General features: G+C 50.5%; 1 protein-coding gene across 4 annotated transcripts; it reads right to left on the reverse strand.

The window, feature by feature from the left end:
• Positions 1-488: 488 nt before the first annotated feature.
• On the reverse strand, positions 489-20,570 carry SGK2 (serum/glucocorticoid regulated kinase 2). Of its 4 annotated transcripts, XM_049816989.1 has the most exons (15): positions 20,483-20,570; positions 16,546-16,698; positions 10,932-11,001; positions 9,533-9,590; positions 8,659-8,708; positions 8,005-8,062; positions 7,320-7,403; positions 6,871-7,002; positions 5,927-6,039; positions 5,338-5,374; positions 4,685-4,771; positions 3,186-3,281; positions 2,725-2,880; positions 2,222-2,311; positions 489-1,993 (listed from the first exon to the last, which is right to left on the reverse strand). In XM_049816989.1, exons 2-15 carry the CDS (start codon positions 16,595-16,597, stop codon positions 1,838-1,840), a joined length of 1,239 nt encoding a protein of 412 aa, XP_049672946.1. In that variant the 5' UTR covers positions 16,598-16,698; positions 20,483-20,570; the 3' UTR covers positions 489-1,837. The 4 variants fall into 4 exon arrangements, with proteins under 4 accessions (XP_049672946.1, XP_049672948.1, XP_049672949.1 ...); XM_049816991.1 differs by lacking the exons at positions 16,546-16,698; positions 20,483-20,570 and adding an exon at positions 15,910-16,352; XM_049816992.1 differs by lacking the exons at positions 16,546-16,698; positions 20,483-20,570 and adding an exon at positions 14,721-15,892.
• Positions 20,571-20,944: the final 374 nt, after the last annotated feature.

Genomic DNA, 20,944 nt, shown 5'->3' on the forward strand with positions numbered 1-20,944 from the left:
AGGGAGGAGGGGGGGGGGGAACGGGACGGTGCCACTGCGGCGGGCTGGGGGGAAGGAACGGGGCTCCGCAGCCGGGCCGGTCGGCCCTCGCTGTGCCCGGGCCCGGCGGCGGGAGACACCGCATCCTCGGCCTCCCGCCGAGGTCGGTGTAGGCCTGGCCCCGGGCAAGGCCGGCGCTCGGCCAATGACTGCTGAGGCCCACGCCGGAGCAGCCCTCGCCTGGCAATGGCCTAGGGCAGGGCTGTGTCCCCTCAGGTAGCTACCTCCCCCCCACCCCCCAACAGGTTTTTGGGCCTTGGACCTAAGTAAAAGCCTTTTATTAGCCTCGAGTAGGGACTTTTTTTTTTTTAATTAAAGTTTCAGTGACTTTCTGCATGCAGCCAAGTGCTGGGGTACAGCCCCTCTCAGTCACAGCATAACACCAAGTCCCTGCTCTCCTCACACACACACACACACTCCCTTACATACAGGACAGAGAGGGAAACACATCAGTATATGCACTTTAATATAAACCATGTCATATTTCTGACAACTTCAGCATGTACAAGTCTGATAAAAAAAAAAAATATTGTTCCAGCACAAGCTTTGCAACAGCATGAGCATCACACAACTTCTTGAGAGGCCCTTTTTTAGCCCTGTGTTGCAGTTAGAAGGTCTTAGCCCCCTTTCTTCTCCCCACAGCAACAGAACAAAACTACTTCAAAAAAAGAAAGTGGGAAGTGACATTCAATGAGTACATCAGCCTTTAAATTAAGGCAGAATAAAGAACTGTTCTACACCAGTGACAGGCATTTTCAGTCAGGTGCTGGAGCCTGGAGGTCCGCTGCTGCCCTCCCCGTCCTGCATGGAGGCGCTCAGCACCGCTGGCCACCGCAGTGCAGGGTACGGAGCTGGGCTTGGGCTCCCCTCGCTGCATGCCCTCCTGTGCCCCATGGCGCTCCGGATCGTGCTCGTTGCAGTAGTGTTGGTGTGCCTCAGGCAAGTCAAGCATATGCTGTGAAGGCACCCCCCACCCCACCCCAGGTTTGGCCATAAGGTTATTTTTATTTTTCCAGGCAACTCAGCCTCTACCCCACCCATTTTTATCTGGGATTTTCCTCCCACACACTGGCTCCTCCATAATAGCCTCCTTATTGCTTCAGCAGTATCCCTATCCTGGACCAGAGAGATACACGATCCACTCACCTTGGGGAGGGAATAGCTGGCATGAAAGACCACAGTGCAGTTCAGGATTTACAGGCCTGCAGCCACCTGTGGAGCAATAACTAATGAACAGTTCCTCTGCCCAGCTCAGTCCAGGACAAATGGCTTAAGTGGCACAGTCCACTTAAAAGGAGGAAGCCACTGCTCTTGGTAGTGTGAAGAGTTTCTCTCTCTATTTGGGGGGGCAAAGCAGTTGGACAGAGCTGGGCAGAGTTAGCGCCACAAAAAAAAAAAAAAAAGTGGCCCATTACAGGGACATGGCTGTTCATGTGAATGGTGGTACATACCTCAACCATAAATACAACCACAGAGTGAATACAATTCTGCCAAGTAGCACAAGACACTTGGGGGAGGGAGATCATAATAATCAGTATCCCACTTTCCCTGCCAGGGGAACAGTCATTTAGAGGGAAATCCAAAGAGCAAAAGTTAAGAGCTCTGTTCCATCCCAGGCAGTTAGTATATTAGTCCCAATTTCCTTAAACCATGAGCAAAGGACAGTACCAATCCTTTAAAAAAAACCAAACCACCCAACAAAAACAAACAACAACAAAAAAAAAACCAACCAAAAAACCCCCCACCAAACATAAAACCCAATCAGTTAAAATCTGGCTTCTCAAAGCCCTTATAAAACCTAGATGCCCTCTTCAGTTGGTGCATAAGAAAATCCTAAAAATGCATCCGAGACGCTAGAGCTGCTGGCTGCTAGGTCAGGTGTGTGAGTGATGGAGGTGGAGATCGCTTCTTGGGTGAACTCCGGATCAAAATGTCGCAGATCAGCTGGACCAGCCTAAGCCAAGGAACAGAGACATGCATAGTCATTTCAAGTGAGCAGACCTCAAACAACCATTTGTGTTCAGACAGTAACACAGCTGCTCTTCCAAAAGCATCATCATCACTCACTGCATTTGCAGTCCCTAACCTGCAATTCAGCATCCCTCAGTGTCAGCATAAGACACCTGGAGATGATTCCTTTTGTACCACTATATAACAGATAGCAACAGAAATACCCACTTACCACATTGGGGTTGAATGGAGGAGTAATCCTCTTGTGGTACAAGTCATCCCAGTTTATTGGGCTGAAGAATACATGGTTCTTTATCTCAAGCTGCATAGAAAGCAGTGGGGAAAAAAAGTCAGTCTTTTGCCAACCCTCCTTTTCCAGCACCTGCCAGCTGGTTTCACAGCATTAAGTAGTTGAAGCAAGACTTGGAACTACCACATATCCATGTAGGGGCCACGTAGCAAATCCTTAGTACAGGAGGGTCATGGTCCAGTAATCCCTTGAAGGGAGATGACACCATCACACATTGGTGTCCTAGCTTGCCACCACACCTTGAATCATAGTGTTTCCCTTTGGAAAGCCAAGTCAACCCCATATGCCCCTTTTAGGGGGCTGGAGAGACATAAGTGTGCATCAGAAGATTTTTCTCAAGGCAGTGCCATTATCATGAAAGAAAGGCTCAGAACAGAAAGGTTTCCTAGCCATCCTCCCTCCTGATCCTAATGGAGACAACCTACAAAATCTGTCTTGGCACCCAGCCTCCTCTTCTGGTCCTTGTGGAGAAGTCCCTGGAGGATGTCACAAGCTGCCACAGTCTTGCTTCCTTGAATCTGGAGTGGCTTGTGCAGAATGTTGTCATACATCTGAGACACATCCCGGCTGTAAAAAGGAGGCTAATTTGAAAGAGAGGAGAAGCAGGCAGGTAAAACATGAGCTACCACAAGGAACCACACAGCACAGGTCAAAATGAGTCCTGTAGCAAGTAGATGAGGGAGACCTGCCATATCTCAAATATCAAACAGATATCTCTGTTCAAAGGGCAATGGTATGATTGAAGCAGGTCATCTAATTTAAGGTTCAGTTGTCTGTGTCAGGTACCACCTGACCAACCTCACAGGTGAACACCAGACCAACCTCACATCACAACTTTCAAAAATAAACTCTCCACCACGTAACATAAAACAGCTTCCAAACTTACCAGTCCAAACAGCATCTCATAGAGGACAGCTCCTAGGCACCACCAGTCTACTGTCCTGTCATATGGCTGCTTCTTTAGCACCTCAGGAGCCAAGTACTGGGAAGAGTCAGAAGTAAATATGTGAGTCAAATTATAAAGGAAGGGCTTTGTCCTCATAAGTACACAAACCTGGCTGCAGTTCAAACTGAGCAAATGCATTAGGAAGGACACAGATGTGTTTCCTACTATGCTTTGATAGACTCTCCACTTGCATCAGAGCAACAGATTTGAGACACACCTACTAAAACCCCCAAAGTGTTTTTCAGGGCTACAGAATGTTCTCTTCCTATACAGAACTTCTACAAGAATTTGCCACCCACCACAACTCAACCAGCAAACCTGTCCTGCACTGACACATTACACCTCTAAGAGGCTCCTGTGGTTTTGAGAAAGCTGCAGTTTTCTGTCTCAGTAAGTCTGTCCAAAGCAGCAAAACTGCTAATAACCACGACCAAGCAGCAACAGGGAAGAATTTAAGTGGCCTACAGAACAAGCAGCACACCAAGTCTGTTCTCACAGGATTATCTCTGTGTACTATCAGGCTCCCTACCTAGGACAGGGAAAAAAATAACAAATAACAAAACAAACAAAAAAAACCCAAACCAACACACATTAAAACCCACAAACCTAAGCTCAAACATCCCTGCTTAGTTCATGCTGTACTATTGCGTAAGTGGGTCCCCACTGAAAGCAGAGGGCACCCACCAGGAAATTCCTGCCCACTTCTGAGCTTGAATACTGAAAGGTACCTTGTTTACAGACCCTTCAAGCTGTCTCAGAAGGGGCAACAGGACAGGTGCATTACCTAGGCCAAAGTGCTACCAAAATCCCCAGCTCAGTAAGAAGCAGAAAAAAAGCCTCCAAGAAGCCAAATTGGAGATCAGTTTTAGCAAAACCTAGTTGAGGGTGCACTGGAGAAAAGGCATTCCCTCCCCTCTGAGCAGTGTTCACTTTCCAGAGGAGAGCCTGGTCCTCTCCTCCACACAGGGTGTTTTGCAGCTCCTGCTTAGCAAGGACACGCATAAGAGCGGAGCAAGGTCCTGTGTATGTCAATACCAGCAGGCTCCTTGTTTTGCAGCTCCAGGGTGTTAGAGCAGGTAAACAGCCTGCTCATAGCCTTGCTCATGGGCTCCCAGGGTCAAGGTTGTCTCCACAGCCACCTGGAGCAGCCCCAGTTTCACAAGACTGGCCATTTCTGAGTGCAGGGATCCCTACCCCTGATAGCACAGCAAATTTAGAGTACTAATCAGCTGTTATAGGTAAAACTGTCTCTGCTGAGTAGGAAAGACCTTATCTGAACTCCAGCTTCAGGCTGACAACCTCAAAAAGCCCAAGGTGATCTAATTCACAGAACCCATATTTTGAGACGTGAACACCCACACAAGTCTGAGACTCAGAGTAGCAAGTCTCTGAAGGTTTTCAGCCCCCAGGTCACAGTGAAACCCCAGCATGTGCTGTACCTCAGGAGTGCCGCAAAAAGTAGAAGTTGTCTCCTCTTGCTCCATTCCTTCTTTGCAGAGTCCAAAGTCTGTCAATACTATGTGTCCCTACAGAAGAGAGACATTTCAGCTTGGCCCACTCTTTCTAGAGAAGAGAGGATTTCCAAGCATTGGCCTTCATATTGCACCTCATATATGTTTTGGTTCCCCACTGCTCATGTGCTTCCCCTCCCTCACTTTCTGGACATCCTATAGTACAAGTACAGGAGCCCATAGAGAAAGTAGATTCTAGATTTTTTTTTTTTTTAATTTGTCTACAACTCTATAGCTATGCGGAGATCCAGCACTGCTGTGCTTTGCCACCACTTTTATCCCAGAGTCAGTTTAGCAGTCACCACCAGAGTAGCAGCAGCAACTTGCTCTTAGCACCCATGATCCCTGCCCACAAGTTAGGTCCCAGCTCTTGGGAGCGAGCTGAGATGGCCCCAAGTGTGCAGTTCTGCAGAGGGCAAGCTCACTCCCTCTTGTAGGATCTGCACAGAAATACAGTGGTGCATACATACAAAATCCATACAATGAAGTAAGCTATAGCCCAGCTTGCAGAACCACAGTCCTCCGTTTATGATTCTGATGCTTTAAAACCAGAAGGCAGGCAGCACGAGCTGTGAATATACCTGGCAATCCAGGAGAATGTTCTCAGGTTTTAAGTCCCTGCAAGACAAAAAATGCTGTTTGAGCACATTTGGCCAGATATTTAGAAGAGCCAGACCTGAAACAGCATCAGCTAAGAACAGGAGCTAACAAGATTTCCCAGTCCAGTTCACCAAGACCTTCCCAAAGCACATATTCCCACCACTGTTGGGTATCAGCATACACACATGCAAACATAAAAAGACTGCTGTCATAAAGGATCAGGTATTAGCCTGCATTTCCCTACATATCTATGCATAAGTTGTTACTGCGAGAGAATTCCTTACTTATTGAGCCAGGTTTATTTTAGATCTTTACACTTAACCATTCTCTCTCCTTCCCACTATCAGGCTGGGAGTATTTATTGCCCATCAGGTCCCATGCAGACACCATCCCTCTTGCAGGATAGAGTGCCAGCAGCACACTGTCTTGTCTGGGGTAGGAGATTCTTCAGCTACTCCAGTCTTGCATTTTGCAGGGCCCCAGTGAAGCCTCTTTCCCCTCCAGCACCGCACACAGCCCGGTTGGGCAGACTTGGTACCCCTGCTCTCCCCAGCAGGAGATGTGCCTTACCTGTAAATGATGTTTAAGGAATGCAGATACCCAATTGCACTAGCAACTTCTGCAGCATAGAATCGGGCCCGGGGTTCACGGAAACAGCGCTCCCTTTGCAAGTGGAAGAACAGCTACGGGCAGATGAGAGGGTTAATCATTTCTTTAAAAAAAACTGAAGGATATCTGGAGCAAGCCTGAAAGCCAGCTACTCAAGTGAAAACTGGTTTGCAGCAAGTAGCACACTAACAGCACCGAATAAGCCCAAAGCAAGTGACTTTAAGCAATCCAAACACCTTTCTAGAAATCACTTCATTTGTCCTCCTTTTATGTCACCACCTCACTTAAGAATTCATTCCCCCCAAAATGGTCATCTGCTGATTTAGTTAAGCTTCCTAGCTTGCCACAACTCACAGGCCAATCATAGTAGTAGTATGGCCATGAGAAGTGGTACATGCACAGCTGAACCCAGTAAGACCCCCAATATGAATTCTATTTGGGCAAGACATCCATGTCAACAATATCTCCCAGCCAGTTTCAGATAGCACAGAAAAAGACAGCTGCAAAAAAGGTAAGCTTCTGGAGGACAAAAAAAAGAAATCTAGCATACTGCAATGGCACCACCCAAGCAGTAGACTAGGATCTAGAGCTGGCCCACAATTGGGTTTTGCCAAAATCAGTATTTCTCATATTCCCCATAGGATTTTACAACACCCTTAACACATGCTTTTCTCAGTATCCTTGCCTTAGGAATCATCTGACTCGGGTCATAGCCGGCAAGATATTCACTCAATTTACAGGTGAGATAGCATGCCAGCTACTCCTGGCTGGTCCTTGCCAGCAGACAAAGCAACATTATACTTCAGCATCATTATCTTCTGATCAGAAACAGTTTTAGGCAATAAAGCAGCATGTTTGGGAAGGACCAAATAGAAGGTTAAAATAAAGCCTGTAAGTACACTCACCTCTCCTCCATTTACATAGTCAAGCACAAAGTAAAGCTTCTCTGAGGTCTGGAAGGAGTAATGGAGTCCCACAAGAAAGGGGTGCTTGACATTTTTCAGTAGCACATTTCGTTCTGCCATGATGTGGTTTTGCTGTGAAAAAGCAGACAAGACATTAGAGTTTCAGGCAAGGGTCCAGTGCAGTCTGCCATAGGGGCTCACTGCTGTTTTCAAAACAGGTGGAAACTGGGAGCCCAAGAGGGTCATCTCCAGCCCCAGGAAGGGGACCACTCTCTTTTCTGACCTGATTCATCTCAGTTCTTCTCCATGTTCCCATGGCACAGAGAAATCCATGTTTAACATGCGAGTTGTCTACATGGATGCCAGCCACAAGACACCTCAATTGCATTACCAGGATAGCTTATACACTGACCACTATTTGCAGAAGTGGCCAAGGAGAGCAGACATACCTCCTTTTTCTTTAGGATGGTTTTCTTATGCAAGACTTTCACTGCATAAAAAGTCCCATCACACTTGCGTTTGGCCAGGAGAACCTGCAACAGAAGGTCCTGGTCACAGGTTTCAGTCTCACCTTCTGCCATTTGGTTAGTGTTTCCTCATTAGCTCACTCTTGTGAGTGATGATACAGAGAGTGCAGCTTCAGAGGGTCAGGTACAAAGTTTTAAAGATCAAGCTCCAGCCCTCTGACTTCCCAGCACTTTCTCATTGCCAGAAAAAAAAGCACACAACATCTCCACATACATCTCTTACACGCCCAATAGAAAATAGTTTTGGAACATTTGGCAACAATCCCATTTAAAGTGGATTCTTGCTATCTCACAAGGTACAGGTTTGCCTGGAGATCTTTTGCTAGCTGAACAACTCTGAAGCTTATTTTGAATCAAGTAGTGCTCCTCACCACCTTGAGCATAAAACACCTCACACTTCTGTCCTTAGAGAGGTTGCAGGAGAGCTCAGAGTAAGAATGGACAATGAAAACCCTACCTCAGGTCTCATCTGGCCTCAGTCCCACTCAGGCCAAACTCCTCAGGAGAGGTGCAAGCAAAAGACACAGCTAGAAACTCCTTCAGCAAGAAAATCTTTTTCCAAGATGCCTCTAAAAGAGCTACAGCCCACCTGTACAAACCCACTTACTTTTCCAAAGCTTCCTTTGCCAATAACCTTCAGGAAGTCAAAGTCTGTTGGCTTGGCACTGTTGGGCAAGAATGAAACAAGTTAATGTTTCTGGGAGAGAAACGTGCAACAGCAACACTACCATCAAATCAGAGTTCCTTCTTGGAAACACCAGTGTTTGTGAAAGGGATTGAAGGGCACTGGACAGGTGACCCTCACTCCCAGCAAACAGCACATTCGCACTGTGTATGTCAGTGCACCCAGCAGAGGATGAGCAATCCCTCAGCAACCCACCTGCTGAACACAGCAGCAGGTGGAAGCAGCTGTTAGGACCAAGTAGCACCTTTGCAGGGGAAACAGTTTATCCCCATTTCTAGAGAAATCAGGGAGCCAGCAGTGACAAGGAAGATCTTCCCTTACTACCTCTCAAGAGAGATGGGACAAGGGGCTGCAGACATGGACAGGAGAGGATGATTATGATAACAGGGACCAGCTATAGCTGAATGTCTTGAAAGCTGGTGCATCAGTGATACACATGGTATTAAAGGCCAAATAAAGTAATTGTTAGGACTCTGCAGACACCACCCACATGAGACACACAGACCAACTGCTTTCCCCTGCCAGATCTCTTCACTGCATGCTCCATACCCTACCCAGCTTTTGCAGGGAGCTTACTTCGGGTTAGCAGAAGGTCCAAGGTTGATGTTGTCAGTTGATGTTGGAGGCTAGAGAGAATAACAATAATATTAGTCACAAGGACCATGCTGCAGGTTGTGCTTTCCTTTCCTCAATACAGCATCACTTGCACAAAGCCATTGATAAACACCGATCAGCAAGAGACACAATGAATGCTTTGGCAAACTTAAGTGATGGGGAAAGGGAGAACAGAGCTATGCACTAAAGTAATATTATCCCCAAGCTGGAGCCTGTACTAAGCTACTCTGTGCCGAAGTCCTCACCCCATACTTGCACAAAGAAAAAGTACTAAGCGACTGCTTAGCTCCTGACTTGATGCTTTCAAGACCTGCTGTGCTGCTACACTGCATGGCTCAGTTGCTCACTGCAGCACCAAGACAATGAGGTGCTAGGCAAGAAGCCCTGTGCACAGCTCTGAGACAGAGAAGCATTCCTGCAGCAGGGCACCAGCATCCCTCCCAAACCCTGCAGCCCTCTGCCCACTCCCATTAAGCCCCAAAACTGCCAAGTCTGGGGCCTTGGAAGTGGCCTTATGCATACGCATCACCACAGAGGTGTAGCCTCCCTCTTCCCAATGACAAGGAGGTACATACACACTCACGGTCTTCATCCTCTTCCTGCTCCTCAGGAGTCTTCCCTTCCCCAGACTCTGGGAACATTATGCCTGTCCAAAAGGCTATATAGGGCCTCTCTGCTCTCCTTTTTCTCTACCCAGCATCACTCACAGGGACAAGGCAGCAGTAAGACTCCTAGCAGGCTAGCACAGGCTCTCTTCCTTGCTTTTCTCCTACAGGCACCAACCCTCTCTTCATCCCAAAGGTGAGGGCTTGCTGGCTCAGAGCCATGATCTCACCTGGGTGCTTTTGTCCGGGCTCCGGGAACGATCCATTAAAAAAGCAACTCGTTCAGCACTTGGGAAAACAAGAGCAAGCCAGTAATGAAAACAGAATCCAAGAGAAACACAGCTTCACACCATGAACTTGCCAGGCATCAGCGCAGACCCCAGTGTGTGCTCCCCTCTGTCACAGGAGAGCTCAGCTGCGTTCCCCAGCTACCTCCTTGGTCACACTGCTAATCCCAGGGGGTGAGGGTGCACAGGCTCTGGGGGAGGCAGGGGACGGTGGGTGCACGCTGACAGGAGATGGGGGCGGGAAAGGTTCCTAGGCGCACAAGTGATTCGAACAAGCACAAGCATATTAAATGCCATAGTTAGCCCTTGATTTGCAATAGCAGAGACTGGTCAGGGCACCAACATATCAAGACCAGCACAGCCCCAGCAGCAACAGAGCATCAGGGCCAGACAATGTTGCAGCCCTCCCGGCCATGGCCAGACCCCTCTCGAGGCAGATGCAGCCCCCACTGCAGCAGGATGCTGCAGCACTCAGCCCTGCAACCCAATGAACGTCCCCACAGGGCAGCCAGGAGAGTCCAGCTGGGTCTGACCACCACATGCCATCTGGGCTGGCAGCAGCTAGAGGCCGTTCCCCCAGGGCAGGGCAGACCAGGGCAGTTTGGGGCTGTTGACACTGCAGGGAAGAGCGGCTGGCCACAGCAGCCAGGGCTGGCTCGGTGAGCAGAGGCATTGAAGCACAGGGCTCTCATCTACCCAGTGCAGCTGCTGCTGGGGCTGGAGAAGGTGGACTTGAACAGCACTTGGTTCAGATCCAGCCTGCTCATTCGTTACTGGGGAAGGATGGGTCCTGCCACCCCAGGGATTCCTCCCTTTGGTTTTAAGGGCTCCCCCATGCTCCTTGCAAAAGCTGGGATTAAAGAGATGACAGAAGGAAAAAAACCAAACAACCAACAACAACAAAAAACCCAACTCTTGCCTTGTCCCCTGCCCGCCCCCCCCCCGAAATCTTTGTGCATTCCCCCTCAGCCCCACCAGGGTCTCATACACCGCAAGGAGGCTCCGAAGGCTCTCATCCCCTCAGCCACCCTCCACCCCACCTCTTCAAAAAAGGGGCCCAAAGCTCCCACCAGCCTCCACCACATCTCACCTGTGGGTGCTCCCCCTCTCCGCCCCCGTGCACTGCCAGGCACAGACCCACGGCCATCCCAGAGCCCCCCTTCTCCACGGCCGGGCTGACCATGGCAGGAGATGCCGGACGGCAGCGGGTGCTGGCGGCTGTCCCCGGGACTGCCCACATCTGGCCGGTGCCAGCCAGCTCCATTCACCACCGAGCCAGCGCAGGGGTTATCAGGCTGAGTTTTTAAAGGGCTCTCACCCACTGGGAGGTTTTCATACTCACTATGAGCAGAGCCTGGAGCCGGAGGCCTTGATGGTTTGTCCTATCCTCTCACGGCCGTGCTTGATGAGTTCTGTGAGGAAAGTTGGAGCACTGAAGCCGATCAGCTGGCAGCGTGAGCACAAGTGCACAGAGGCACATTTGTTCTTCACCGACCTTGCTCTTCTCTCCACAGCCGCCCTCCTCCCCCTTCCACCCACGTACCAAAATAACCAGGAAATTATAGGAACCAGGACAGCTCCCCTCCCAGCCCTGCCAGGAGCCCTCAATAGCTCATAGGACAGGGATAAGTGCCACAAAACAGATACCCTCTCCCATGGCAGAGGGGACTCGGGCTAAAACACCACTGTCAAGCCTCCCTGAGCCACCCCGGGTCCCCAGGAGGGACAAGGGGAGTGCTTACAAGGACGATGTTGTACTGGGATACGTCACGCACTTGGCACATTCACTGCCCCTTTCATTCAGGGCTCTGCGAGTAATTAGGGACATGAATGAAACCTTTCAGGCCCCTGCAGGAGGTAAGCCAGCACACACACGTTGCAGCAAGTTAAGTGACTTGCCCAAGGACATGCAGCCAGTGCCAGAAGCTGGGATTCCCACCACAGAGCATCTCTGCTGCTCAGCTGTACAGGCAGTTGCCAGCAGCCATCATCATCACCTCTCCCTTCACAGAGCCTGCTCCCTACTGCCCAGGCTGAGCAAGAGAAAAGCCTGAGAAGTACAGCCTGTATGGAGGAGTTGCTTATTTTACTTAGGAGTAGGTAACAAATATTTCAAGACTCAAGTTTTACTCCCTGGCTCTGCCCTAGTTCTGCTACTGGAGGGAAAGAATCAAAATATTCACAGAAACATATACTTCCCTCCCACCACCCAAAAATGGGCCTTTGTAGACACAAGCAAGTTGTCATCCTGGAATAGCTCTTCTACAGACCAAGGAATAGGCAGCACCAACTGCCAGAGCCCATCTCCCCAGGCAAGGGGTTTGTAGGACAACAACGAGTTTTGAGGTAAACACAAGCCGATTACAGAGCCCTTCCTGCACAGGTCTTAGGATCTGCCAGATGGAAGGACCTGCACGCTCCAGAAAGCCACTGAACTGGCCACCAGCAGCAGCTCTGGGATCTGGGGGCAGAGGAGCCGAAACCACCTGGCTGTTGTTTTAGAGTTTCTGAACGGATAAGAAAGGGAAAGCAGGAATTTAAAGAAAACCCCACAAACCATTCAGTGAGTGAGCTTACAACATCAGGCTGGTCTGAGACCCTGACCTTGTCTGATACATTGCCCTGCAGCAGATACGAGAGCTCGTCCCAGCAGGCACCCACCAGTAGGGACAGCATGCAGGCAGCACCCAGACAGATCAATCCCCATCTCCTCCCACTGGGCAGAGTCCTTATTTCTCTGACAGTCTGGCTCTCCCTGGCTCACCGAGGTCTACTGAAGGTCATCCAATGCCTGCCTTGGGGCTGCATCTGTCCCACAGGCTGCTAGACAGGCTGGCCAGATACCATGGTTGCAAGCAGAGGGACATCAGCCCTGCTGTCTCCAAGCAGGCAACGCTCACTCAAAGCTCAGTGCCAGGGAGGAGATCTGCACAGGGGATGGCCAGGGGCACGCAGGCGTGTGTGGAACAAGAGCCAGGCTACAAATGGCAGCAGTAGGTAGAGTGAGGGCTCCCACCCCCTGCCCAGGAGCCTCTTACCAGAGCAACCCAACCAAGGCCACACAATTTAACACCTCGCTTCCACTCCATACATGTGGCTCCATCAGGCAATGGAGCCTGTTCCCTCCAAATCTGAACCCCCACAAGCTTGGTTTTGGCCGTAGGGTCAGCCTGTTCTGATCCCAGACGCAGGGGGAAAATAATGACATGTCACAGCTTGGGCATCTTGGGGAGCATGTGGGCAAGCCACGGAAACACATCCATCTGCCTTGGAGGTATTTGCTGGCAGCACAGGATGCAGGACAAGTTCCCAACTCGCTCTGAGGGGCTTGGACAAGGCTGCTTTAGCAAGGTCTCCACAACCTACAGCGAGGCAGGGCCATCACTGCTGCGCAGAGGCTGCACAGCTCTTCCAGGGCCACAGCCTGGCAAGCCTGTTCGTGCTTCCCTCCATGAGCCCCATTCTGCTCCAATGCTGCTTTGCTAGAAGTGAAGCTACTCAACAAGTCCCTGCTGACCAACAGCAGCGTTTTCCAACAAAGCTATTTCATTAAATGTACTTGCTCTGAGGCAAGAGTCTCTCTTTCTGCAGTGAAGTACCACACACGTTTTTAGGATAGACATATCCCCATCCTGTATCACTTTCTATTCAGGCTCAGAGCCACCTTCCCCAGCCCGAGTCCACCTTCAAAGCCAGGTTAGTTTCTCGTTTAAATCTCCCGAGCAGTCAAACAGGCTTTTCCTTATCACTAACAAACCCTACTTCCCCTAAAGCACAAAGATTTCCTGAGCGCACACATGCTCAACAACAGAATCAGAAATAGGTCATGAAAATACGCTGGAATCCTTGGTTATACATGCCCGGCTGCATCCCTCCTTGTGCCTGCTGGGGCAGCAGGGATGCTCCAGGCATGGCCAGGGCCACAGAGAGCATTAGCAAGCAAGTCTAGGAGTTTCCCGATATGATGTGACTATTGCACACCAGGGACACAAACCACTACACCCCACAGCCCCCTTAAAGACCATTTCACCCCAACACCTGGGCCAGAGGCATCCCCCAGGCAGTAGGCACCCGCTCGCACAACATAAAGCTGCTACTTACAAGTTGGAGCAGTTACTGCAGCTAAATCTCCCCCCACCAAACATCCCTCAGTAACATACGTTTTCTTCCCAGCACAGCACAAGCAGCTCCCTCTTCCTTCAACAGTTCTGCCAGCAGTGACCCACATTCCCATGCTAGCCCAGCGTTATTTGCTACAAACACATTACTAATGCAACGCGTACCTTGCACGGAGAGGCAACATCATAGACTCGTCATCTGCAGGCTGCCTCCCACCCTCTTCCCTGATGTCACTGCTCTCGGCATCATTTCCTACCTAACCTAGATTGCAAACCCCTCCGAGCAAGTCCCTCGTCCTCTCCCGCTCTGAGAAGGGCTAGTTGCCAGCCTGGAGAGGCAAGGAGGCCTGGCAGGCTGTCACTGGGACAGCAGGCGATGTTTTGGAAGAAGCACACGGTTTCGAGGGGCAGGGATGAGAGAGGGGCACCTAAGGCAGCCCACAGCTTTCATCCAGCACAGGGGCTGCACGCAGCGTAAGGGGGAGATGCCCCAGTTTCAGCTCAGAGGAGGAGCACAGCGGGAGGTGGGAAGGAGGACTCTTGCAAACACATGCTTTTACTGGCAAAAGGAAAAGCTCAAGCTTTCCCCTGCTACAGATCTAAGAGATAGCTCCAGGCCAGCACTGGGCTCCACTTTCATTCCCATTGAGGCACTACAGCACACAGCAAGTCCAGGAAGAGGTTAAGACTTTAAAGGACTTCTTCAGTTGGGGAAGCTTTCTTAGCTGCCCTCTGCAGAGCTCCTACCTGACTTGTCTAATTTTGTCTTGTGGATCCTTTCCCCTACACCCCAGGGACACTGCAAACCAGAGTAGGAACCCCAGCTAAGCAGCTCCAGCTCCGAGCAAGCTGGAGACCACTGACAAAAAACCCTCCACATTTTAGAGGAAAAACTACATGCAAAGCTGGAAGAAAACAGCAGGTGGCTAAAGCTTGCAGCTTTTTGCAAAAAAAAAAATAAAAAATAAAAAAAAAAAATCCCATGAAAATAGAGAACAAAGCATCAAACACACCTGGGAGCACTTCTACCGGCAGAGGCTGTGTCCTGAAGCATGAGAAGCAGTCCACAGCAGGCAAGCACAGAGACCCCTCATTCCCCACACTTCCCATCCTTGCTCTAGTCCGCCCTGCTACTGGCTGCCCTGGCAGACCAGAAGCCCAAGGCTCTTTCCTAAAACTCACAGGGGAATAGCTTTGTTTCCTACAGCAGTTCATTTAGCCCATAAACACCTCCTCAGGGTGATCACACTACAACTACCAGCTCACTGCAGCCCTTTAAAGAGAGCAGGAAAAGCTGATCAGCTGCAAAAAATGAAGAGACACCTGCTAGATATACCCAAGGAGTGAGAATTTAGGTGTGGGCAGTAGCTTTGGATGAGGAGGGAGGGGTGCAGGTGGTGGCTAGGAGCAAATTGCATCCCAACAGGTATCTCGTGTACAGAACAATGTTTTACATGTTAGTAAGCTGGCAATTTGTCCACTGTCCTGTGGTTTGGAGGAAGGTCAAAACTGTCATTTAGTTCAGGTCAAACCCAGAAGAAGCTGCTCCTTCCAGTGTCCTCCACTGACCCAGGAAGGCTGCAGCCCAGGGTAGCCAGACTGGCGCTTTGCAGCAGTATTAAATGCAAACATAAACACACATGGAGGGGAAAACGTGATGTCGGAGGCACACGGTGATTTGAGAGAACAGAGACTAAGCTCTGAGCAAAAGGAGACATTGGAGAAAGGCTGGTGTCTTCTCTCTCTCTTTGTTAAAAATAAAGCAGTTGTTTTTTGCTTCCATTGTAGTTTCCTAGAAAATCTCCCTGCATTCAGCTGCAGCAGGAAAAAAGCCAGCTTATAGAGCAAGTTAAGTAGTGGGTGCAAGGTGGTAAAGGCAGAGGTCTGGGCAGCCTTCCCTGGGGAGAACAGAGGGGCTGGTTGCCATGGGACAGGTGTCTAACCCCAAACTAGAGCTACCAGGAGAAAATCATCTGAAACATCTGATGTGCTCATTGCCACGTGTAACGAGAGAGGGGAAGCAGCATGTTGCTTGAAATACCGTTCTCTCTCAGGTCAAAGCCTGAGTATTTTGCTCAGCCAACATCCTCAAGCTATTAGCATCATCAGCTTTTAAAAATATCTCCTGTTATGTTTTTATTTTCTCCAGTTTTGCCTTTACATGCATTGAAATGGTCAAGTTTCATTCAGCAACTAACTTACATTTTCAAATCAGTATCTTCTGCTTTTGTTTCTTTCAATAAAAACCTTGGTATTATCAACAAAATCTACTTGATTTTATTTTCCACAGAAAGGCATCTTTAATTAAAAATCCATTTTCTATCCAAAGAAGAGGAAGCAGAAGGATTCTGGAAGGAAAAGTTTTTACCAGCTAGAATGCATAAAATATCTAATCTGGAGTGAGGCCAGTAATGATAATAGACACTGATGGACAAAGCAACGGTTGGGTTGGTTTTGTCCATCGTGTCCCCTCCATTTGTAAGGGTTGCTAACACTCAAGGGCTGGGCACACACTGGGTGTAACTCAGGGTCAGGTGTGCGATGTGAAGCTGCTGCCCCCCTTGCACAGAACCACCTTCTGGGCCCCCCACGGGTCCCATAGGAGCTGGGATTCCTGCAGCCCTTGCTGGGAAGGGTTAGCCCCGTCTGTCCGTGCCTGCGAGGCTGGGCTGTAGCCTGAGCCGGGCTGAAGCCAGGCTGGAAGGCATGCAGTGGGGCTCTGCCCTCTGCCAGCTGCTCCGCAACCCAACGTCGGTGGGAGACCTCCGTGGGGATGCCTCCTCCACGCCCTCATCATCCCCAGGGGGTTAGTGACACCGTACCAGCCAGGAGCATTACCCTTCGTCTTCCCCAGGGCAGTGGAGGAGGGCTCCATCCAGGCCACGTACATAAAGCCAGCCGAAATAGTTCCCTCTCCTTACGGCTGGGGCTGGAGCTCAGGGACTGGCACCGGGCGTCCTCAGGAAGCAGAGCACGCGGATGTTTCTCTGGCTGCAAAGGTGAAGGACACAGGAGTAAGAGTAGAAACAAGCCCTCGGGTGCAGTGCTGGCTGCCCACCAGCAGGCACGGCTCTGGGATGCAGGGCTGGCTCCCTGAGCCCATCTGGCCAGCATCCACCCGGCACTCGGTCTGGTAGAGATCATCGGGGTGTTCTGCCACCGCTCTGGTGTCCCTCTCTTTGCACTCCTCTCCAAAGAGCTTTGGGACTGGCAGATAGAGGGCACTGGAAGAGAGCTGGGTGGTACCGGTTGACTTGTTTGACTTCTGTACAACCAAAGATGTTTACCCTACAACTGTTAAATTCACAGGTTTCTGCTCTCAGGAAAGGATTTTGTTGTTCGATGCTTTTGAGGAGCTGAGACCCAATCTGTCCTCCCTGTACCCAGGGTGACTACCCAGGCACCAGTGGCTCCCTGGCACAGGAGAAGACATTACCTGGAAGCACACGGACACGTGGACTGCCAGTAAATCCCCAGCATAAGGGCAGGTCCCCACCTGGGGATTCAACATCAGACACCACCAGATGCCCGGGGCAGCTGCAGAGGGCTTTGCCCTGGAGACCCCCATGACTCTCCCTGGAGAGGTGTCCTGGGCAAGCAGTTGTCCCCATGATGGAGGACATGAGTGGAACAGGTAGATGTGCGCAGAGTTAGCCTCCAGCGTGCTACGCACCCAGGCAACCCTCCTCATGTGCAAGAGGTGAGATGGTCCCCCTTGCCCTGCCTCTGTGTACCCATGGCCATGTCCAGCAGCAGCCTGCAGCAGCCCTTGCCTCTTGCCCATGACAGGACACATTAATGCCGCGCTGAAGGGGTTGCTGATTGTGGGAGCACTTGCAGGGCACATACGTTATGTAGGCATGCAGGCACGCATCCCTACAGGTGCTGCAGGTGTGGCCATGCACACCTTACACCGGGACTGGCCTTGGCCCCTTCCCCTGCCCAGCACCTGCAGGCTCCTAAACAAAATTAAACAATTCTAGTAAAGCCGGAGATCTGCTGGTGTCAATGTCAGGTTTTGCCAATGTTGCTGGTCTTCTGTGCAGGGTTGCTGCTTCCCTGCCCTCCAGAGAGCACATCTATGCCAGGAAAACCTCTGGCTGGACCTGGGTTCAGAAGTGATGAGAGGCTCTCAAGCAATTTAACCCCTTCTGTGCACGTCTCCTGCCTGGGCTGTACTTGGTCAGACCATGGTGGGAGCAAGCCCTGGCCACAGAAAGGTGATTTTTTTTTCAGCTGCGCTGGCACAGCTCAGAGCCTCCAGACGTTGCCTGTGCTTGGAAACATTTTTCCTTTTCTCACCAAGGGAGGAAAGCTGCCTTCACTTCCCCAAGCCCTATAAGAGGTTGAGGGCTGCATGGTCCTCCATGGCTGATCGTGGTCTCTCCCAGCGGGGCCAGCTCTGGCCGGTGCCACTCACCCCAGGGAAGGCACATTTGCAGCTTCTCTGGGGCAGGACATGTCCAGTGGACAACAGGTCCAACCCATTGTCTCTAGATGCAGAGAAGTATCACCCTCTCTCTCTGTTATAGTATTTTATATGCTACACATATATGCAATTTGATAGGGAAAGAAAGGTATACTATCTTAACCTCCCTATCTAGCAATATCCATAACCATAATCATAAAAGTTTCACTGAACTGGAACCACAAAGTTCTGAGCAATTGGAATTGCAGGGTAGGGTCCAGATAAGATTAAAACAAATATTTCTCTAGAGAGCACAAAGCAAGTTTCCATTGACCTGAAGTGAAAGGTGACCTAAAATGTCTGGCTACTCAGTTATCTCTGCTAGGTAAGGAATAGGATAGGATAGGATAGAATATTCTTTAAAAGGTCAGAGCCTATTTCTTTGTCTTAAGAGGATTTAAGAAAGACTAAATAGACTATTGGTGACCATATATTTATTTAAAATTTAAAATTTAAAATTTTTTTCCCCCCTCTTTATATTTTTCTGTCAGTGTTAAAAAGCCAGGGCTCTGCCTTAGGCACTGCCCTTGATTTTGCCAAGGAGTCCCACAGGGGTGCTGGGAAGTTTCTATGTTTTGGTGAAAAGAGCCAAGAGGAGGATCAGGATCAGGTTTATATTCCAAAGGGATCAGGTTTATATTCCAAAGGACAGCTAAAGTGGATTTGAGCAACTCTTGGAACTTTCTGTGCCTCCATTTCTACAAATATGAACGTGGCAGAGTATTGCTGATCTCTTGTAAAGCCTTTACATCTTCAGAGGAATAAATGCCTGATCTTACTATTGCCATTAAATTAGTTGGCTGGGACCTTCTTGATCCCAAGTGTTTTTTAAGTGCAGGCACAGTCTCAGAATAAATAACACAAAGTTTGAAGCAGCTGGCCAGCCTTGTCCTTGCGGAAGGTGCAATTCTCCTGCTTGCTCTCCTTTCCTTTCCTCCCCAGAAGGACATCAGGACACATTACAGCCTGTGTTCTAGAGCCTTTCTTAAAAAAAACCAAACAACCGTCTTTCGGGGGATGAGCGCCTCTTTTCTCCTGCAGCACAGTCAGTCTGACACAGAGTGCACACTCAGGGCCATGACCCACAGCTCAAGCCCTGAGTGTGACCAGCCTGGCAGGAACAAGGGCAGAGAGGCAGTTTCCCGGCCGGATTGAGCAGGGCTTAGCAGCTTGGAGACGGCTCGGGGAGCTGCACTGCCCAAAACCAGGCCCCTCGCTGCTGGCACAGTGCTGGGCTCATTAGGAAAGCTTGTGGGCAAAGCGTTCCTAGGAATGCCTCCCCTCTGCCCTGCTCCATCCCCATCCCGTCCCCGAGAGCTGCTGACTCCAGCTCCACTGCATGGGATGCATGTTTTCACCCCTTTTTATCCACATGCAAAACCTGAGAAGCAACTGGTGCTGGCACAGCCAGAGACTGCCTCCAGCAGAGCTATATATACTAGATCCAGTGGGCAGCCCAGTCCAAACTGGGCCAAGTGCTGCTCAAGGCATTGTCAGGACCCGTGATCCCCTGTGCAAGAGCAGCCGACCTTCGCTGAAATCTGCTGAGCCCACCTCTGTTCCCCTGCTCTGGCACTGAGCAGGAACAGCTCTCCCTGTCCTGCCGGCAAGGGGGTCAGGGATGCCCCCTTAGAGGGATGCCAGACACAGCACCCCTGAGCTTCACCAGGCCCAGCCTGGTCCCAGAGGCACAGCCTGGGACACCACAGCCAAAACAACTGGAAATTTCTGGTGCAAACCTCACCCTTCTGGTGCTGGCTGCAAAAGCCCAGTGCGTCCCAAGCCTCCTTTCCCCGTGCAGGTGGTTTGGGGACATGGGGACACACATGGTCGGTCACCAGCTACCTCTGCTGGTCTGCCAGCTCCTGAAATTACGCAGGGTCAGAAACACTTGTGGCTGATCCCCATGGGAGCTCACCCAGGGAGGTGAGCTGATGTGGGGCTGCGGACACAAGCAGGGTGATGGAAGATCCTGGTGATGGAAGTTTCCTGGGGGAGGCACAGTTAATGCAAGAAAGCTTTCCACCTATTACAATATTTCCAGGGGGAGCAAGGAGGCTGCTTGTCTCCTCTCTGGATTCCTCCACAGCTGGGAAAAAACCCCACTGCTGGAACTCAAACCCCCTCCACTTTCAGCTTCTGACCCTGAGCCAGACCCCACGGAGCAGGTCTCCCGTGTGCTGGCTGGGTCCCTGGCAGCAAGGGACGAGCCCTTCACAAAAACCTCTGCTTCTCCCAAACGGGTTTAAGTCCTTACTAAGAGAAGGGAAAGTCGCAATCATCCCAGAGAAAGTACACCGACATTACCTGCAGAGAGGGAGGTGCGGGGAGCCGGCCTCCTGGGCTCTGGCAGTGGGGCTGGTGGGCACTGCCACGCTCCAGCAGCATGTGCCGCTCTCCCTCCTGTTGTTTTTATTTTGGTGATTCGGTCTGAAGGTCAAAGGAAAAGTCCGAAGGAGTGGCTTGTGGCAGGAAGTAAATTATTACCCTGCCACTGTTCTCCGAGGGGACTGAGGCACAGGGAGCTGGGGTAGGAGAGGAAAATCCCTCCTTGCGGGGATTAGAGGGCAGCTCGCCGGCAGGGAAGTGCAAAGGGTCAGAACAAAGTGTTCTGTTCACCGGAGGCTATGCCGGGTCACATGCCGGGTCCTCGCAGAGGTAATGAAGCATGGATCACCTCCCAAACGCCAGCAAGACCTCCTGCATGTGGACGCGACCCATTGTCGATCCACCAGCAATCCACAGAGCTTGCCAGCAAGGAAGGAAGTA

The sequence above is a fragment of the Accipiter gentilis genome, chromosome 14 (assembly GCF_929443795.1).
Source record: "Accipiter gentilis chromosome 14, bAccGen1.1, whole genome shotgun sequence".
Lineage (NCBI taxonomy): Eukaryota > Metazoa > Chordata > Aves > Accipitriformes > Accipitridae > Astur > Astur gentilis.